Source organism: Aethina tumida, chromosome 5 (genome assembly GCF_024364675.1).
Source record: "Aethina tumida isolate Nest 87 chromosome 5, icAetTumi1.1, whole genome shotgun sequence".
Lineage (NCBI taxonomy): Eukaryota > Metazoa > Arthropoda > Insecta > Coleoptera > Nitidulidae > Aethina > Aethina tumida.
The window spans coordinates 28,347,967-28,366,493 of NC_065439.1; the positions used below are offsets into that span (position 1 = coordinate 28,347,967).

General features: G+C 33.0%; 1 protein-coding gene across 1 annotated transcript in view; it reads left to right on the forward strand.

Annotated features, from left to right (window-relative positions):
- LOC109609553 (papilin) overlaps positions 1-15,491 on the forward strand; it is a 45,011-nt gene extending 29,520 nt beyond the window's left edge. Inside the window, exons 3-6 of the mRNA XM_049967792.1 lie at positions 9,295-9,378; positions 9,775-9,951; positions 12,679-12,873; positions 12,930-15,491. Of these exons, the coding sequence (XP_049823749.1) occupies positions 9,295-9,378; positions 9,775-9,951; positions 12,679-12,873; positions 12,930-15,097 (2,624 nt within the window). The 3' untranslated portion in view covers positions 15,098-15,491. The remainder of the gene's footprint in view (positions 1-9,294; positions 9,379-9,774; positions 9,952-12,678; positions 12,874-12,929) is intronic.
- Positions 15,492-18,527: the final 3,036 nt, after the last annotated feature.

Below are 18,527 nucleotides of genomic sequence, written 5' to 3' on the forward strand. Positions count from 1 at the left end.
TTTGTTCAAAAACAGTGATGGATGCTCCCGATTCAATTAATGGCGCTTTCAATAAATGATAAAACTGTTTTGCCAATGAATAACATCTGTCACAGCTTACGGAGTACCAATACGAATACCCTTTTCATTCGGACCGTACTTGGAAAAGCCATTAACAGCAACTGCGCGAATTAAAATTCGCATTGGGTCGATTGCGAATCCGCGATAATAAATAAATTCCATATTGACGACGAAGAGGAGACACGCTCCGTCGGTCAAGCGTCCCTGATCGAACGCTGCCTCTCCGCATTTATTTATTTCCGACCTGCAAAGCGCTTTCCTGCGAAAAAAAGTCGTTTCAATTACGCACCCAACATTTCCACCGCTCTCCCGTATTTATCACGGGAGGTATTTTTGTTTTCGCGGTTCTTTATCCGACAGAATAAAATATATCGGGTTGGTGGTATTGGCAGGACGTACAAATTAGCGATAGAGAAAGAAAAGGGAACCGGCGCGGCTGGCGTCATCCACAAGGTTCGAATTACAAAAATTGCTTCCGACAAAGTTTATTTTTTGTTACAGGCACATAATCGATAGGCTGAACTGGATTTATGTTATGTTGTATGAAGTTGTCCCACCCCCAAACTAAATTCAACCGTTCAAATATTTTCACGGTTGAACCATTTAAAAATTGGCGGATTATTCAGGAGTATTTAATATAATTTGGGCAATAAGTCCGGCAAAAATATTGTGTTTTATCAATTATGAAATGTACGAGTCATTAATTTAATAAAACGACAAAATTGGAATCAGTTTGACGTTACATAAATATTTATCGTTTTTAGTACTTTATGCATAAATAACATCATTTTAGCACGCTAATAAACGTAAAACGAGTAATTGAATATTTGATTAAACATTGTTTTTTATTATGTAGAAACGACACACTAATTGAATGCGCTGAATTTTCTCAATTTTATATAATTCTATGACTGAAGGCTTACAATAATTAATGTTCATTTTTAAACCGCATTTATTTGACATTTTCTATAAAAACATTGTTTTCCAACAAAAAATGAACCACAATATTTAATCAAAGGTTAACCAATAAATTAAATTTACTGCTCCATGAAATTAACCCATCATAATAATAAAAATGAGTTCTTTCGCATTAGCCCTATGAAAATATAAAAATAATATAATAATAAAAAAATTTGAAGTTGGAAATTTAATAAGTCTCTAAATAATTCATTGTTATGTTCTTTAATTGTATGCATACAGAATTGTGATTTAAAAGTAGAAAAATATATAAAAAGATCAACAGAAAGAATCTTTGACAACAGTTGATTTACACGAAAATTGGAAAAAAATTTTAAAATAAAAAATACATAATTATAATTATTATTTAACAATGATAAGTAACAGACAGAGTAACAGAAATGATAATGAAATATATAAATAGCAGTGAATTTAGAGAAACGTCTGATATCTAAATCAGAAAGGAACGAATTTTAATTGCGTCCCATAAATATTGTCGGGATATCAATTATGTCCGCGGTGTTTGTACATGTGAAAATGCTGACGACATTAAGTGCCAATAAATTTCGAGTTTCGCTTTAAATAAAAACGTTATTATCTATGAGTATGACGGATGTTATCGGAAGCCGCAACCGCCGCTGCACAGTTTGTATTTACGCTTCGTTCAGTCCGGATGGAAATGTTAAAAGTCGCCGATATAATAATTGGAACTGAATTTTTCCACGAGTGTGGATCATCTGCATCAAGAAAATGCAACGCCCGCAGCTACTTTTCGAAACGAAACATGTTCTTCAAGTTTAAATGGCTCTTTGAGTTCGCTTTTTGCTTTTTATCTCCGGCTGAACGGCTTTAAAACGTCTCGGGGAGCTTCCTATGTACCTTTTTTACATTAGGTGGGTTTTTTTGAGTTTATTAAATTCAAAGTCAAAGTCGGCACCGACATAATTGTAAGTCCGATTGGAAGTTTTTAACAATTAGCAATTTTCGTTGCGGATAAGCTAATGCGTAAACAATAATGCGGCTCATATGCATATGCTGCATAACTAGACTGGACTAGTCGGATGTGAATATGACTCACAATCGGCGGAGAAAATGAGGTTGCCTTACTTGAACCCAACGGAATTGTGCAATAACAATTCATTTTATCCTGGGAGTACTTTCGGTTGTTTGAATCGTACACCATAAAGTTAATGAAGGATGGGAGGCTCTCGAAAATCTGTCATACTTGTTCACTCGGCGGAGAAAGACTTCTTTAAATGAACATTAAATTAAAGGCTGTGGCTCCTCTGTAATTAGCATTGTAACGGACAGAGCGGTCGTCCCTGTTTTTGCCTTTCCCGTTCTTTTTTCATCCAATTTGCCCGTCGAACATTAAACGTAACCGACATGGCTCAGATAAAAGTTAACAATAACGATCTTTCGTATACTCCAGCATAGAAACTGGTCGTTTACGTCTGCGATATATTAGCGCAGTTTTTCCACTTGCATCCACGGCTCTATTGAATTTCTAATGCGAGTTGATAAGGTTGTTTGCAAGTTGTTAATGTTGCTGCATTACTCACGGCAGTATGCACAAATTGCACGTATTAGTTAACGGCTCCAAGAATCCCAATCCACAATCGAGAATATGAAACGTTCGGTACGTTTAAATGTGTTATTTTGCGATCCAGTTTATCTGCACAGCATTATGTCATTAGTTTGTAAATTGTGCAGCGCAGTTTCCGCGATAATAATTGGATTATGTAACAGGTTGCATTGGCTGCATGTATGCACCATCGGCGGAGAGAAAGTAACGTTTTTACGCGCATATATAATAAATAATTGAACGCTGCACCGTTACGTAAAGAGAAAGTCGACACATTGTTTAGTCTGTCGATTATGACCGGCGCATTCGCCATTTTTGTAACGGTTTACAAGAATTTAACAATCCTGCAAAAAGACGTAAAACTTAAGCCAACTTATTTAAGCTTATTTCCTAACTACAAATATGTACAAAATAGTTGTTACGAGTGTTTCCACATTAAATAAATACGAGTGGAATGTGGAACCAATGTTAAAAATTTAAATTTAAAACTTTGCCTTTATAAAATCGTTAAATATTCATAACGTATATTTTTATAACTTTGTTCAGCTATAAAAATAAGTTAAACACATATCAGTTTGAATAATTAAGAATGACGTAAAAATAACGTTGCTACACCATTGAAAATGCAGCACATAAATAATGTGTTACCAGAGTAGGGACCAATGAAAGTTTCACTAAAACATTTCAGCCATCCTGCAAGACCGAAATCCATAAAATTGAATTTATTGCCGTCGTAAACTTATTATTCCAAGAATTCCTCTCTTCCTGCTTCCTGCCACTGCTGCTGAGCTATGCATGCAGATACCTGCGAAACCATACACACCGTACCTAGTAAAATATTAAAATCGCATAACTTTGCCCGTCTTCCAGTGCGCCGAACTTTGTGTTTCGTCTGGAGTCGGGTTTAAAAATTCGCACGAATCGGGGATTATTATTGGATGAACGTCACCTCCCTCTTCCCCGGAGCTAAGTTCCAAAACGCGATGGCAACATTCAAGTTTGTACGGATGATTGAATTACCCTCGGGGCCGTATTGAATAATTGGATATCTGGGCTGATGGGTATGAGGTTACGGACCAGGCGGTGCACCGAAGACTCTGAAATTGCATGCCAAGGGTCGACATTGTCGTGGCAACTTGCTTTTACAGGAAGGATGAGTGACTTTGTCGACTTCGACTAAAATGTTGTTTCTGAATAAGTCGTTTAAATATAAAAATTCCTTTGCTTGGAAATGGATGGTACCACAAAAAATTATTGGTAAAATACTTTCAAAGTTTTTCAAAAATGATTTAATAATAATAAAACTGGAAGACCAAGAAGAAACAATAATTTTTGAGTAAACAAATTTTATCTTTCTCCAAAAAAGATTCCACAAAAAGTAGTTTGATGAGAATTTTAATGGTAAAGTAATCTGTAATATTTTATTACTACACTACATATATTGCATTAATTAAATTTAACATCCGTTTTTACCGCCATCTATTGGTTACTACACAGACCCAAACAAGTTACAGATTTCTATATTAAATCCTTCTTACTACTTTGGACAATTGCTGAAAAATTATTCAATAGCTGTAATTAAAAAAATAATTTCGAATGTTATAGCTTTTAAATAATACAAAAAATTATTACTTCCTAATGTATAATATATTAAAATAAATTAATAAACAAATTTGAAACTGTTTTAGGTTATTCAAGAACAAATAAAAAATAAAAAATTTTTGAAAGAAATTAATTTAATTAACACATTATTTTAATTATTTATCCACACTCCCATTTAAATAATTGGTATCTTAAGATCTTCGTTAATATATCCGATAAAAATGATTGTAAACAATGTAATAATTACGCCATTGAAGCATAAATCACTATAATTGTTGTTGCATAAAAATTGTTATGAGTAACACTTTTTACATGAATAATTGGCCAATAACAAGGCGAGCGTAAAACAATATGTTGTTCGGAAATCAGAAATCGACATATTCCATAATAAAGATGACTAACGAAGTAAGTAGCAAAGCCAGGCAATACCGGATGAACATTAATTGCACTAAATTGAGTCATGAAAATACCTCTTCCTGACCGACATTATTCATCATCACATTGCCAAACGACTGCACGAAGCATTCTTTATTTACGGATGAACCGCCTTAATACCAACGGCGGTAAATCATGCGAGTAAATAATGAAGAACCGGGATGTTTCGTATATATTATTTATGGGGAAGTTACGGCCAGAAAGATTGCCTTATTTACCAAAACAGCAGACAAGATGGATTTACGTAAATTTCCGGCCCGGCCATCAAGATCTAAGTCGTGAGAGTATTATTTGTTTGTGCTAATAAAAGCACCCATCGGCCGTATTCGGGTAAAAGGACAATTCAGAAATTCGCGAGCTGAACAACTTTGAAACTATTTCGCCGCGTTGTGTTGTACCCTTTTTGGAAAGTCGTAATTCTTAGGTGCAGGAACAATTTTATGCAAACGCCGGTGTAACGATCTCACTTATCTCGAGCGTGACGCGAATGTGCATTTGTTTTTCGGCTCTCTCACATTAATTTAACGGATTTGCATGTATTTACATGTAGCCTTTGATGATATTCTTAGGTCGACGTTCGGATACGCCGCACATCGAACAAGACGATCTTCATTATTGCGGATTTTCTTTGCGATTCAAATTCATGCCGCATCAAAGAACTCTTCTGATAACCTAATTGGATTTGAAAACCTCACAAAATAATGACGAAATTTTACAATGAGTGCATCAGTTTTTTCTTAAATAATATAATAAAAACCAAGTTTCTACATTTTACAATTTTTATATGAAAATTTCAATAGATTTCAGGTCTAAAGGTAAAAAATTACTTGAAATTTCTTCAGTTCTTGAATCGACGCTGAAACATCTCGTTTTCCATTATGAGAAATTATTCTTTCGCATTTAAATTAGCACGACGTCAAAGACTTCATCGAAAATTTAAATTACGACACTATAATGCAAATTTCAGACAAAAATATAATTATAAGGTTAATTCACCTTCAGGTTTTCTTTGAATTTCAGAGTTTGTAATCGAATAATTATTCAATTAGTGAAACGTTCAAATGTATGTATGTTTTCAAAAACATTGTATATATACATATTTTAAAATGAATATATATATATATTTCAGTTTTATTATAATATATTTTATATATTTTACATATTTTACATAGTTTATATATTTTACATATGCTATAAATTTTGTATATTTGTAATTTTATATACTTTACATATTTTATATATTTTGAATATATATAGTATATATAGTAAACTTTATATATTTTACATATTTTAGATGTTTTGTAAATTTTGTATATTTTATAAATTGTATATGTTATTTTAAATATTTTATATTTTAGATATTTTCTATATTTTGTATATTTATATATTTTATATATTTTATATATATTATATATTTTTAATATTTTATACATTTTGTATATGTTGTATATTTTACATATTTTATATATATTCCATATTTTGTATATTATATTTGATATTTAATATTTTACATGTTATATATTTCAATTAATTTTTATTTTAACCAAAATTTTAGTGTTTTAAATATACTAGTACTCACTTCAAAAAGTACTTTTCGAATGTCTTTCAACAATAAATTAATTTGACTGCTTGTAAAATATGTAATGTATTTAATTTAAATAAATAAAAATATTTTAAAAAGAAAAAATAAATTAATACTTTAGAATAAAGTCGTAGTTAACACATTTTTATTTAAATCATTTTTAATATTAATTTAATATTTTAATTATTAAAAAGATGCGTTGGTTTAATCTTCAATTACCATGAGATTGATTATATATATTAATTAATTTATAATACTTGTACAGAGTTATAAAATTACAAGATATTAATTTAAAATTTTGTAATTATACTGCTTTAAATGCAATTAAAATTAGAATAAAAATCGAACTTTGTGCAATTAATTTTGAATTCAGAACATACAAACAGAATTACAAACAAACTTTTATTAAATAATGATGTAGCAAGCTACAAACATACAAGGCATTCGACTACATTTGATCTGTGGCATGAATAATTGAAATAAAATGTTGAAATTCACATTCATGTTTTTTCTCTTCCCATTCAATTTTCCCAACTGTTTCCGTATAAACTGTCGAGTGTGTGTGACATTTTCTGATTTATTATGTAAGAACCATAAAATATATTGTATTTCCTATTTCTTCTGGAATTTATCACACATAGATATCATTTACAAATTTTAATTTCGTACGAATGAATACTAAAATGTAACGGTCTAAAGCAATATTTTCAAATTAATACTGTTATACCTTAAAGCAAATAAACAGCAACAAATTTAACATTTTGTAACAGTCTCTCTGGTCGAAATTGGGGTTTATTAAAGTGCCTCTTCGGCGTAACACTGATTTGAGGGTCTCAATGACCGGCACGTGCTCCAAAGTGTAATATTTCAGAACGACGAGCGACCCATTCGAATTGTAGCCCGCGGTAGAAAGATACATCAAACGTGATTGGGTTTTTTACCGCCGCATCTACACCCATTAGTGATTATATTCTCGCATTGTAATGTTACTCGAGAAAAAAAGAGATGTGCACTGAAAATGTGCAAATTCAACATGTGTTTAATTATATGTTATTAATCGATAATGTCGTGGAGTCAGATGTTATCTTTCGTAAGATCTTGCCGTGAGATATTTGTGCAATATTGTGATTCTTATGCGCGTTAGTTAATTGTTAATTGCGGTCATTATTATATCAATCCGACGTTAAAATTACGTCTGGAGATTAATTGCGAGGCGGAAAGTTTGAGACAATGATAAAAGAAAAATAATCGTGATAATTGCTTTCCTCACGTAAAACATTCAAACAACTTTTTTTATTTGGCTTTGTCTAAAATCCCTTAGTCCTTTCAAGCAAAAGTCGCGCCACTGAAATCTAATATAACTGAGGAGTTTTATGACAACTTTAAAAACAATAACGTGTGATCTCGACTTATGAAATTCGTGATCGTGAAGTTTTATCACGGGTTGAATTCGCGGGATGAATTTATTTAAAAATGCATTTATCGTGCATGAGTGTAACAGATTGAAAGATTGCAGACAACATTAGTTTACTTTTTCTAATTGCAAATTATATAGATAGTGGAAGCAATTTGTTTAATGAACTTGTACACGCGATTCTCCAAATAAACTTGCTAGTTTTATCATATAAAACAAAATTTATTGATCGCATAGCCTGTGGGCGGAAGTAGGGAGTAACAAAATAAAATGTTTCAATTTTAAAGAGACAGCTTTATTCAAGAACACGAAAAATCCATCTTTCGTTCAATAGGACAGCGATTCTTGCTTTCAAATCTGCACTGTGCCTTAACCATAGGTAAATCGAAACAGAAACCTTTTCAATGTGTGAAGTCTAACTGAACAAACAAAAAAATAACAACACTAAACTTAACACAGATAATTTGAATTTCTATCTTGAGAGGAAATATATGTTGATGTAACATTTAAGTCATTTTAGAATGCCATGTTATATAAAATATACAAAATATGTAAAATATATGAAATATACAAAATATGTAAAATATATAAAATATGTAAAATATACAAAATATACAAAATACGTAAAATATATGAAATATACAAAATATATAAAATATATATATTAAGAGATATAATGTATTTCTCAGCTGTATTTTAACATCTAAATATGCCATCTTGCCTGCAACAATTTTTATTATAATTCTAAGGTGTTGAAATCAGATAAAAATAAACACAATATCACACAGCCTATTACCAACACACCAACAAACAGTTCCATTACAATTACGATAGTTTTTTCTAAATAATATTACGAACAATGGAGATGAGTATCACTTGTGGAGTCGGTTACAAAATAGTTTAGTTGTTGGAGGCACGCGCCGGAAAGAATAACGTCTAGCAGCTTGGAAATGTGCGAAACTTCAACAACAATGGTCGGCGAGATGCCTGCAATTACCCGCACAAACTAAATTAACTCAAAACATCATAAAAGTGTTACATGACGTTGCAAAATAGCAATTGTGTATTCGCTGGTCAGGCGATTTGACCCAAAAAACCTCAGATGACATCTTGCTTTCCCTTGTGCTGGAAGCACACCCATAATTATTACAATGTATCGCACCTCGGGCGCAAACATAAAAATTGCGGCTATTGCCGTGTTGCATTAGAGCTGTTGCGGCACAAACCGTTCCCACAAATCATAGATTTGATTTTTCCAATTGCTCATTTCGCTAAGACCCAAATCCCCGCACACAATCGCACAAATGAAATGCGGTATCGTCGATTTTTCTCTCCGCATCCGAAAAGCTTTTTTTAGGCCCGCACATTTCCGGACGTAAAAGTAAATTGCTCCTGATCCGGAGTCTGCGAGGCCAATTTTTGTTATGACTTGAACATGTTTCGGTTACTGATTTCTCTTCGGAATTTTATTGACAGTTTACTTGTTTGTGTCCCATTTTTATATATTTTCCACTCTGGTACTGGCCATAAAATTGTCTCCACGACCAACTGATGCGGAATGGTTTTTATCCATTAGTTTCTTTAAGTAAAACTCTTCTACACTGAATGAATATATTTATGTGCAGAATGTTTGTATTAAAAACCTTATTTTTGGTGCAGGTCCAACGATAAGGTCCAGACGTATTGCCAGAGAAATTTATCCTCCGGATGTGGAACCGGAATCCGATGGAAACCAACCACAGGGTAAGTTACAATCACAAAAGAAATCACAGTAAGTTTTATTCATAATTATTGGGTTTCATTCAAACGTGGTACTCTTAATAAATAAAGTCTTCTCCAGGACTCAAAAAAGTTAAAATATTCCCTATATCCAAATTTATGCCCGTATAAACGAAAAGAACGTATAAATATTCATCACTGGGAGCAAAGGAGGTATTTCGAAGGCGACGACAGGAAGTGGCGTAGAATTCCCAGACTCATATATTTCTCCGTGAGGACTCACAGCCGCCAAGTTGTGCCAAATAAATTTCTGAGACACCGGTTTAACTCGCAAATACTCGAAAACTGTCTTCTAATAATTTACACTGGACAATCCTAAACAGCACTTTTAATTACAAATTTTTGTTATTATCTTTTTAGTTTGCATTGTGGGAGACGTGGTTTACGGAGTGGATGAAACGGTGCCGGCCGAGCAACCATGCCTGAAGTGTCGCTGTCAACCTCCAGGTGTCCAATGCGAGACGATTAGGTGCACCAAAAAACCGGGATGCAAAGCCATCCATCGACCCAATAGTTGTTGTCCTGATTATCAATGTGGTAAGACTTTTTATCTGATCTAATCGTTGAAATCCATTAATAAGGAGTCGACTTCTCTAGATTATTTTCTAACTTGATTCATCTTGTAAGTGATGTTCAATAATTTCGTTATTTTGTTTATAGATAAAACAGTCCTTACAGTAGTTTTTAACCTCAGATTCCACTTGTTCATCAATGGCAAATCCATTAATAAGGAGCAGACTCTTCTAGATTATTTTCCAATGTATAATATCTAACTTCATTCATCTTCTTAAGTGAGGTTCAATAATTTTGTTGTTTACAGTAGTTTTTAACCTCAGATTCCATTTGTTCATCAATGGCAAATCCATTAATGAGAAGCAGACTCTTCTAGATCATTTTCCAGTGTATAATTTCTAACTTAATTCATCTTCTAAGTGATCTTCAATAATCTCCCTATTTTGTTTATAGATAAAACAGTACTTACAGTAGTTTTTAACCTTAGATTCCACTTATTCATCAGTGGCAAATCCATTATCAAGGAGTAGACCCCAGAGTAGAATTTAAATCATATTAAAATGTCGATGTAGAAAATGAGAGGCGATTTGCCATGCTATTTTAGCCGAAATAAGAACCGCAAAGATATTTAATAAATTCCCCATCAATTAACATAAAACTTCAGCGTCGTGATGATTAAAATTTAGGCCATCATAACTCGGCATTTGGAAGTGACAAGGATAATCTGGCGCCTTCTCGATGGCGGACGCCCATAATGGCTACGCATTATATTATGCTTAATACGTGTACGTAAATTAATTGGCGCCTAGTCTAGGCGAACGCCGAAATAATTAGCGTTCCGGTGCTCCTGCAATATTTCAACTTCAGATAACGACAACGTCACGGGCCCCAAAACGTAATTAGTCCCGACGCGCGACGTTTTATGTCTCATACATGGGCAAAGGGGGCATACGAAGCTGCGAGAGCAAGGAGCGTTGGGACCATTTAAAATAATCCAGTCGACGTTTAGTGGAGAAACTTTGTTCTAAATTGAGGTATCTGTTACCTGAAAATACGACGTCCCGGGGCGCACTTGTTGCTATTAAAATAATACTGGATAATTATAAAAAGTTGAACAAATGTGGAACAGAATAAATGTCAAAAAAGTTGGAGAAAAATAAATTATAAAAGCAATGTAATTTCCTGCATAAATTGAGAAAAATTGCATCAACAATGGAACTTTTAAATCAGTAATAAAACTAATTTCATCAAAAACTAACAATAATATTAAATGCTGCTTTTTTCATTTAGTACTTGATCAGTTTCCCCTTTCTCTACATCCAGCTTCTCCTCTTTGGCAATGAATATATTTCTATATACATTTAATCTAGGAAATTCAAATTATCCACTTCTCTCGTAATGTAGAGCTATCAAAAAATTTCACTCCTGACTAATCTAGAATTACACAAAGACCGTATCACCATGAAGCTTTCGTAATATATTTTATAACGGAATCATGTCGAGATAACAAGGAAATTACACCGATAAAAGGATTTTATGCGCCAAACGGTCTTTGTGTTAAGGTCAATTTTGCAGAGGAAATTTCTAAATGAGATGGAAATTTCCCGGAACGTATTTCTAAATATTTTATGAACCGACCGATTTTTTAAGGGTCTTTCATTGTCATTTCTTTTCTATTAGTGACAATAAGAGTAAATCATACGTAAATCCCATCAGAGAACTTACAAAGCAATTAAATTTCCAGAGGACACAGCCTAAAAAGGGCATACAGGAATATGGTTGTGCAAGCCCATTAAACTTATCCAATAAATCATAAAGTTTATGATAAGAAGTCCACAGTCACTTTCTGTAAATTCAGACATATAAATCATGTGCTAACGCCGACAACCTGATTATTTTGGCAAACTTACAATAAAACAGAGGAACTTATAATGTCCGCGGCTTCTGGATATTTTATCGTGTCATCGTAACATTAATCTTTGCAGATGCCGTGTTTCCATTATTTAGTTTGCCATTTTAAAGCCACGAAAGGTACATAGAGTTTGTTTAATTAAACCACTAGAGTGGTTCGCATATTTACACAAAATTTGCGGATGTATTCACAATCACACAAAACGAGTTTTATTCAACTGTACAAGTTGGTGTACAGTCAATGGTAAATTCGAGTCGGATATTAGTGAAAGAAAATAATTTAAACAGAACAAAAGCGACTCAAATATACGAGAGTAGGTGGTGGAATTTATTCAAAAAGCCTTCATCAATATCGTTTCACAATCGCAGCAAATTTTGATTAAATTTTCACCCCCCTCCCCTCAAAGAATTATACACGTTGAGCTCAAAACTGGGGAAATGTAAATAACGAGGTTTTTTCAATCAGTACCAAGATTGATTGATAGGGTAAATGGGCAGAGGACGTGGCGTGTATTGTTTAATTTAAAGAGATTCATCGGTTACATAATTTGCATGAGTCGGGATGACGTTCTCCCCCAGTCCCTTTTAATTATAAAATCGTGTTCATTAATCAGTTGTAATTTCAACGTTTAATCATTCACAATTTACCTCGTTTTGGGTCACATCCAATAATTATTTATGCATTTTATAATCCAGATAAACCAGGAAAATGTTTCGTTATTTATATTTATTTCACGATAATTAAAATTAATTTCAATTTCTGTTTGAATAATAAATTCTCTTTCTCTTTTGAGTTAAAAAAATCCATATTTTTATTAATGAGAAATTTATTTATTTTAGAATGTCAACACAATGGGAACACATACGCCAATGGGGAAAAGTTAGAAACCACTCTAGGAGGAGAATGCAAAGTATGTTACTGCAGAGGTGGTGAGATCCAATGTGCCGAAGTTACATGCTACATAAGAAAAGACTGCGAAGGAAAACGAGTGCCAGGAACATGTTGTCCAAAATATGACCACTGTCCACCAATTGGTAATTGACTACTTATTAGAATATTTTATAATTTACTTATATTATTATAATTTCAGATGCTCTCCTTGAAGGAGCTCAGTATACTACAGAGTTAACCATGACTAATGTAGACCAACAGACATTGGAAGTTCTGCCTCTTCCCTCAATCACCCAAACGACCAACGAAACATTCTTAGGTCAGACCACAAACGAAATACACGATGATGAGAAATCAGTTAATAAACAATTCGAGGAACAATTAACTCTAGAACTGGCAAACAATCACAAACTGCTACAAAATGGTCAGTCAGAAGTGGAAGATTTACAAAAGCCAATCGACAACATGAGTGAACCGAAGATAACAATACAAGAAATAATTCCTGAAATCAAAGAAATACCCATTACCGCTTCCCCTAAATCAGACGACAATCCCCAGACACAAGGCCAATTAATTATCGAAGAAGCCAAAGACCATGAGGATGCTAAAGACAATGATTTAGTGGTGACAGATGCGGAGCCCGATTCAAGCGAGATTTCCGAAGTGTTCCAACAGCCTCCGCCAGTTTTGAGAATTGGCGACAAACTACTTTTCTTGAAAAAGGGGGAACTCATCCCGGAAAAAGATACTAGCACACCCACGTCAGTTATTACTATAATCGGCGCGGAAGGTTTGCAAAGAGGCTTCGAAGAAAGTGCCGAAACTCACGACGAAAGTGACCAACAACGTTTTCCCGAAACAGACGGTGAAGCGACCAATTTGACGGACTCGAACGATTTGGAACTGAAGACTTCCGAATCGTCTCATATTTTGTCGCTGGTTAAGAAAAAAAATAACGTGGAGACGACCACTACGACAACGGAGCAGCCTTCGAGTACTACTCAGGAACTCTCAACTTCTGAGGCTACTACAACTGCAGGTACCACTACGACAACAATCACTAGTTCAATAGAGAGTATTATTAGTACTACAGAAGCTGCAGTCACATCAGATGCCCCTGAAAGCTTAACAACCACAACAGATAGTCACATTAATATTCCGACTTCGACGGAAGGAAAACCAAGTTCCAGTACGGATTTACCAACAGAAAGTAGCAAATTAGATGTTCCAGAACAAAATCCTGAGTACCCACCGATCCCAGAGATAATGATAATTCCTGAAGAAATTGGTCATACGGATGATTCTTCTCACAGATTCGATAATGATTTCGACAAAGTAAACATAACCGAAGACATTATAGAGATGAAAATCCTTCCTGAAATACTCGACATACGCAACAATAAAACCGTACCTGAAAATACAACTCACAGTGAATGGTTAAAAAATGATAGTATGACCCAGCCGGGTGGTGTTGAAGATTTTAAGGCCGTTGCTTCTGAAGGTGGGCCAAGTGAGACGACAACCGAAGAGGTAACTGAAACAACTGTCGAAAGTACCACAGGAACTACTACGGAAACACTTGAAACAACTAGTGTAAAGTTAAATGAGAAAATCGAATTGACAACTGAAAAAATAGACACAACTACTGAAACAACAACTATAAAGGGAACCTCGATTATCAATCGATCTGTTGAAACTGTGGAGGAAAGTACTGAGGAAAGTGGTGAGAAAACTACCGAAAGGTATAATAATCATTCTCCTCTAAAGTCTGACGAGAATATTAGTTTGGAAAATGAAACTACAGAATTAAAGGACATGTTAAAAGAGACCAAATCAGTCGACAACACCGGCAGCGTTGAAGCTACTACAGTTAACATAGCAAACGATGTCGAATTCATTGGTGAAATACACAAAACGGATGACCCAATAAAACCTGGAATAAACAAAGACGTCGAAATAATAAAAACTCCACCAAAACCTACGGACGCAGAATCCACCACAATGCCCGAGGAATTACCAAAACCCGAGAAAATAAAGTTGATCGGCAAACGTGAGAACAACGCAGACGATGAGGCAGCTGAAGTTTTCAAACAGTTGGATAGAGAATTGAACGCCGAAAACACCGAAAGAACCATGACTCCGGAAGAAGAACAAAAAGAGGCGGATGAAATATTCAAAGAGCTTTTGGAGGAAACCAGCACCCCGAAAGCTCCTCCTGCCCCACAAGGCAGAAACAAAGACTCCGACACTCTACAGAGAGTCAGCGACGCTCTTGCCAAATTCACGCTGCGAGGTAATCAGCCGGACAGAAATATTTTAGGAATCTTATCGAATTTCTTTAGCTCTCAATACAAGTATAAGAAATAGGGAATCGACGTGATGTTAGTTAATTGAAGATTATTAAATCCGTAAACGTATTCGTATTCGAATAATATTAAATGTAATTTAATGAATGTTTTAATGCCAATTTTTCAACTAAGAGACTTTCCCCATAAGTTGCGTTCGCTTCGACTTCGGAATGAATTAGCAAGAATAGTTGATAATTTACTTGTAAGGCATAATCTCCATACTTACTACTACTACTACTACTACTACTACTGTGTAGAATATTATACTATTTATTTATTATTGATTAGAATAAGTAGACAACAGCGATGATCAGTTGTTAATTTCATTGACTTATTTATCATTGTTACTAGTTGAATATTTATGTAATTCTATGTAACAACTAAATTAATAAATGTTTTTATTAAATATGAAACAGGAATTTTTATTTACATGCAACTTTCTTTTGTTGATAGACAACGACAAATACAAATAAACAAATAAATTAAGAATGAATCGAATAATAAAATCGCGTTTTTTGGAATTAAAAATATTTCAAACATGGTTATTTTTATGTATATTTCAAATAAAACAAATAAACTTATACTTACAATACTGACTGCCTGGACCTGCAAATATACAAATAATATTTATTGATACAAAAATAAAATATATTGAAAATATTTTTAAATCTATCTAATATTAAAATCAACTTTACTATATAGAACTGAATATAATTAAAACAATATACATTATTCAGTAAGAGAAAAATTAGTAATAACTAATTAAAAGAATTAAGTTAGAATTTACTTAAACTGATAAAAGTTTCACATTTTTCGTAAAAGTCAATAAAACAAAATTAAATATTGCTTAATTAATTTTGAATTATGAAATGTACATTGGTTTATTCAAAATTGTTGTCTTTTTTTATGGCAACTCAGACTGCAGAAGAAGTAAGATACATACACATTTAGAAAAATCAACATTAATTAAATCATTTAAATGAAATCAAGAGTTATCAGTTTTTTCATACTTTTTGTGACTTTTGTCCAATACAAAAAAAAATTAATTCAACAGACGAAAACTACAAATTTATAAATAAGTTATTGAAAATAATATCTTCCATCTAAATAAAAAGTGACTAATAAGATTGAAGTTCTTTCAGTTATTATCAAGACATATTTAAATTCTAAAATGATGTATTATTTTTACTGTTTTATTATATCCTTCTCTTTCTAGAATATACTCAATTGTCGCTTACTATAGACTTTTATTATTTCGAAGTTAAGATGTCCTGAAGTTGTTTAACTCTATCATGTTACTTAGTTTTATGTTGCTATGTTTTAAAAATTGAATTCTTAATTTATAAGAGCAATAAATCAATAAATATTAATAACACATGAACGTTTATAAACATCAAAACTACAGCAATATGTTCAATTGTTTACCACTTCAGTGGTCCTCTAACTCCTTTAAGTTCTGTCTAAAAAAACTTAATTACAACCATCAAATAATTCTCAGATGACCTAAATTAGACAAGAGAGAGTGTGCGATTGACTGAAAGAGCGCCTCCTAATGGTTCTATTTTTTCTGTTTTGCCGACATTCTATTTATTCATTTCCATTACATAAGACGATTATTTTGTAATATGTTTTATTTGCATAATTTCGTTGCTCCTGCTTACCGATACATCGCCACTTCGTTATGCCATAATTAAAGCCATAAGATCATAATTAAGAAGTACTGCACAATACGTTGTTGTAGTTACGATATTTTGTTTAGGCGTTATTGATTAATTATTGTACAGTGTACGTGTCATGAAACAGTAAGTTTTAACTCAGGAAAAGTTTATCGTTATGTGGACATTATTTAAGAAGAGGACAATAAATATTTGCCTGTTATTCATTAATAATTGCCTCAACCATACCGTAAAGGTTGTTGTATTAGAAGAAGTAAAAGCGTGTGTCGACATAAAAATTGCATTTCCTCTTGCCACAACTATTAAGAAAGATAAATCATGTATTCCATGTGAATACCTACGATTCGTTCAGTCATAGGTGTAACAAAAAAAAAATGTAAACAATTGAATTGAAAGCGCAAACAGACAAATATAGACCGAGTCACGAACGAAATCGAAAGTGAAAATTACTTTTACTCAGTCGGTTGACATACACAAATATGTATATATTTTTCAGTTAATAGTCGAAGAAAAGTAAATTAGCCTTTTCCGAATGTAGGCGAATGTAGGTTGTAAAAATCAACCAGTTTAGCAGGCCACTGTTTAGCATATAGGCGTCTCGGCAAAAATTTCTCTTTGTAGAAATTCTGATGACACGTAAAACAGACAAGACAATTATCGTTTTTTAGTTCCTAATGAATTTAACCTTTTGTTTTTGATGAAAAATGATCGGATTCAAATTATTGTCTTATATCCGACTATTAAGATAAAACGTGTAATTAAATAACATTTGATTGCCATAATCTTTTGTTTTGATTGAAAATGCAACGGTTACGTAAGGATGGTGCTGCGTTAATGACTGAAATTAAATTGTTTAAAAGACGCCTAGACGGTTATAATCTTTGTAGGCAACTAGCTAATGTTGGAATTACCGGTTGGATTATGACCATAATGAAGTAGGTTTCGTTAAGCTGCTCTGAGCTGCTTGATCAATAATTATTTATACATTGTTACTTACAAAGTTCACACTTCAGTCATTCAGGATTCTCTCTTGGATAATTTTTTTGTTGTCTACGGCCGATTTTCTTTAAAAAAAATATGTTTACTTTAATTATCCAACTCAGATCTTATTATTTCTAATCTGTTAATTAATACAAGATTTCTTAATTGATTAATTTACTTAATTTGATGGCTTAATTATCACTTCCGAATTATTAATTAGAGAAATGTTGGTATAATGTAAATTTTTTGGTGGACCACATTTCTCTGTTAGTTTTAAAGAATAATTCAGCAATAAAATTACATAAAATAAATGTTGAGTAATACAGGGTGATTCATCTAATTTATTAATTAGAAGTTTATTTATAATTTTAACTTCTTGAAATACTTTTCTAATTTATTTTGAATAAAATTCCATCAAGTCATCAATTCAGTTCAGTTTTCAACATCAAAATTGAGGGCTCTAACAGTTTTATAGCAATTTTAACTCATTGAAATACTTTTCTAATATATTTTGAACAAAATTTCATCAACTCATCTCAGTTCAGTTTTCAGTACGAAAATTGAGGGGTCAAATATTTTAGTAAGTATTCCTTGCCGTTTCCAATTGCATGCAATCATCCAAACCGGCCATTCAGTCACATCACGACGCATCGTGGAGATTTTGATGGATGATACGTCCAGTCTTTCATGAACTTTGTGGTTCTGACCCGGGGTCATCGCCACAGGTGAAAGTGACTGATGTCGGTGGAGATAATGAGTAAACTGTGGCTACGGACATTTGTAACTTTCAGT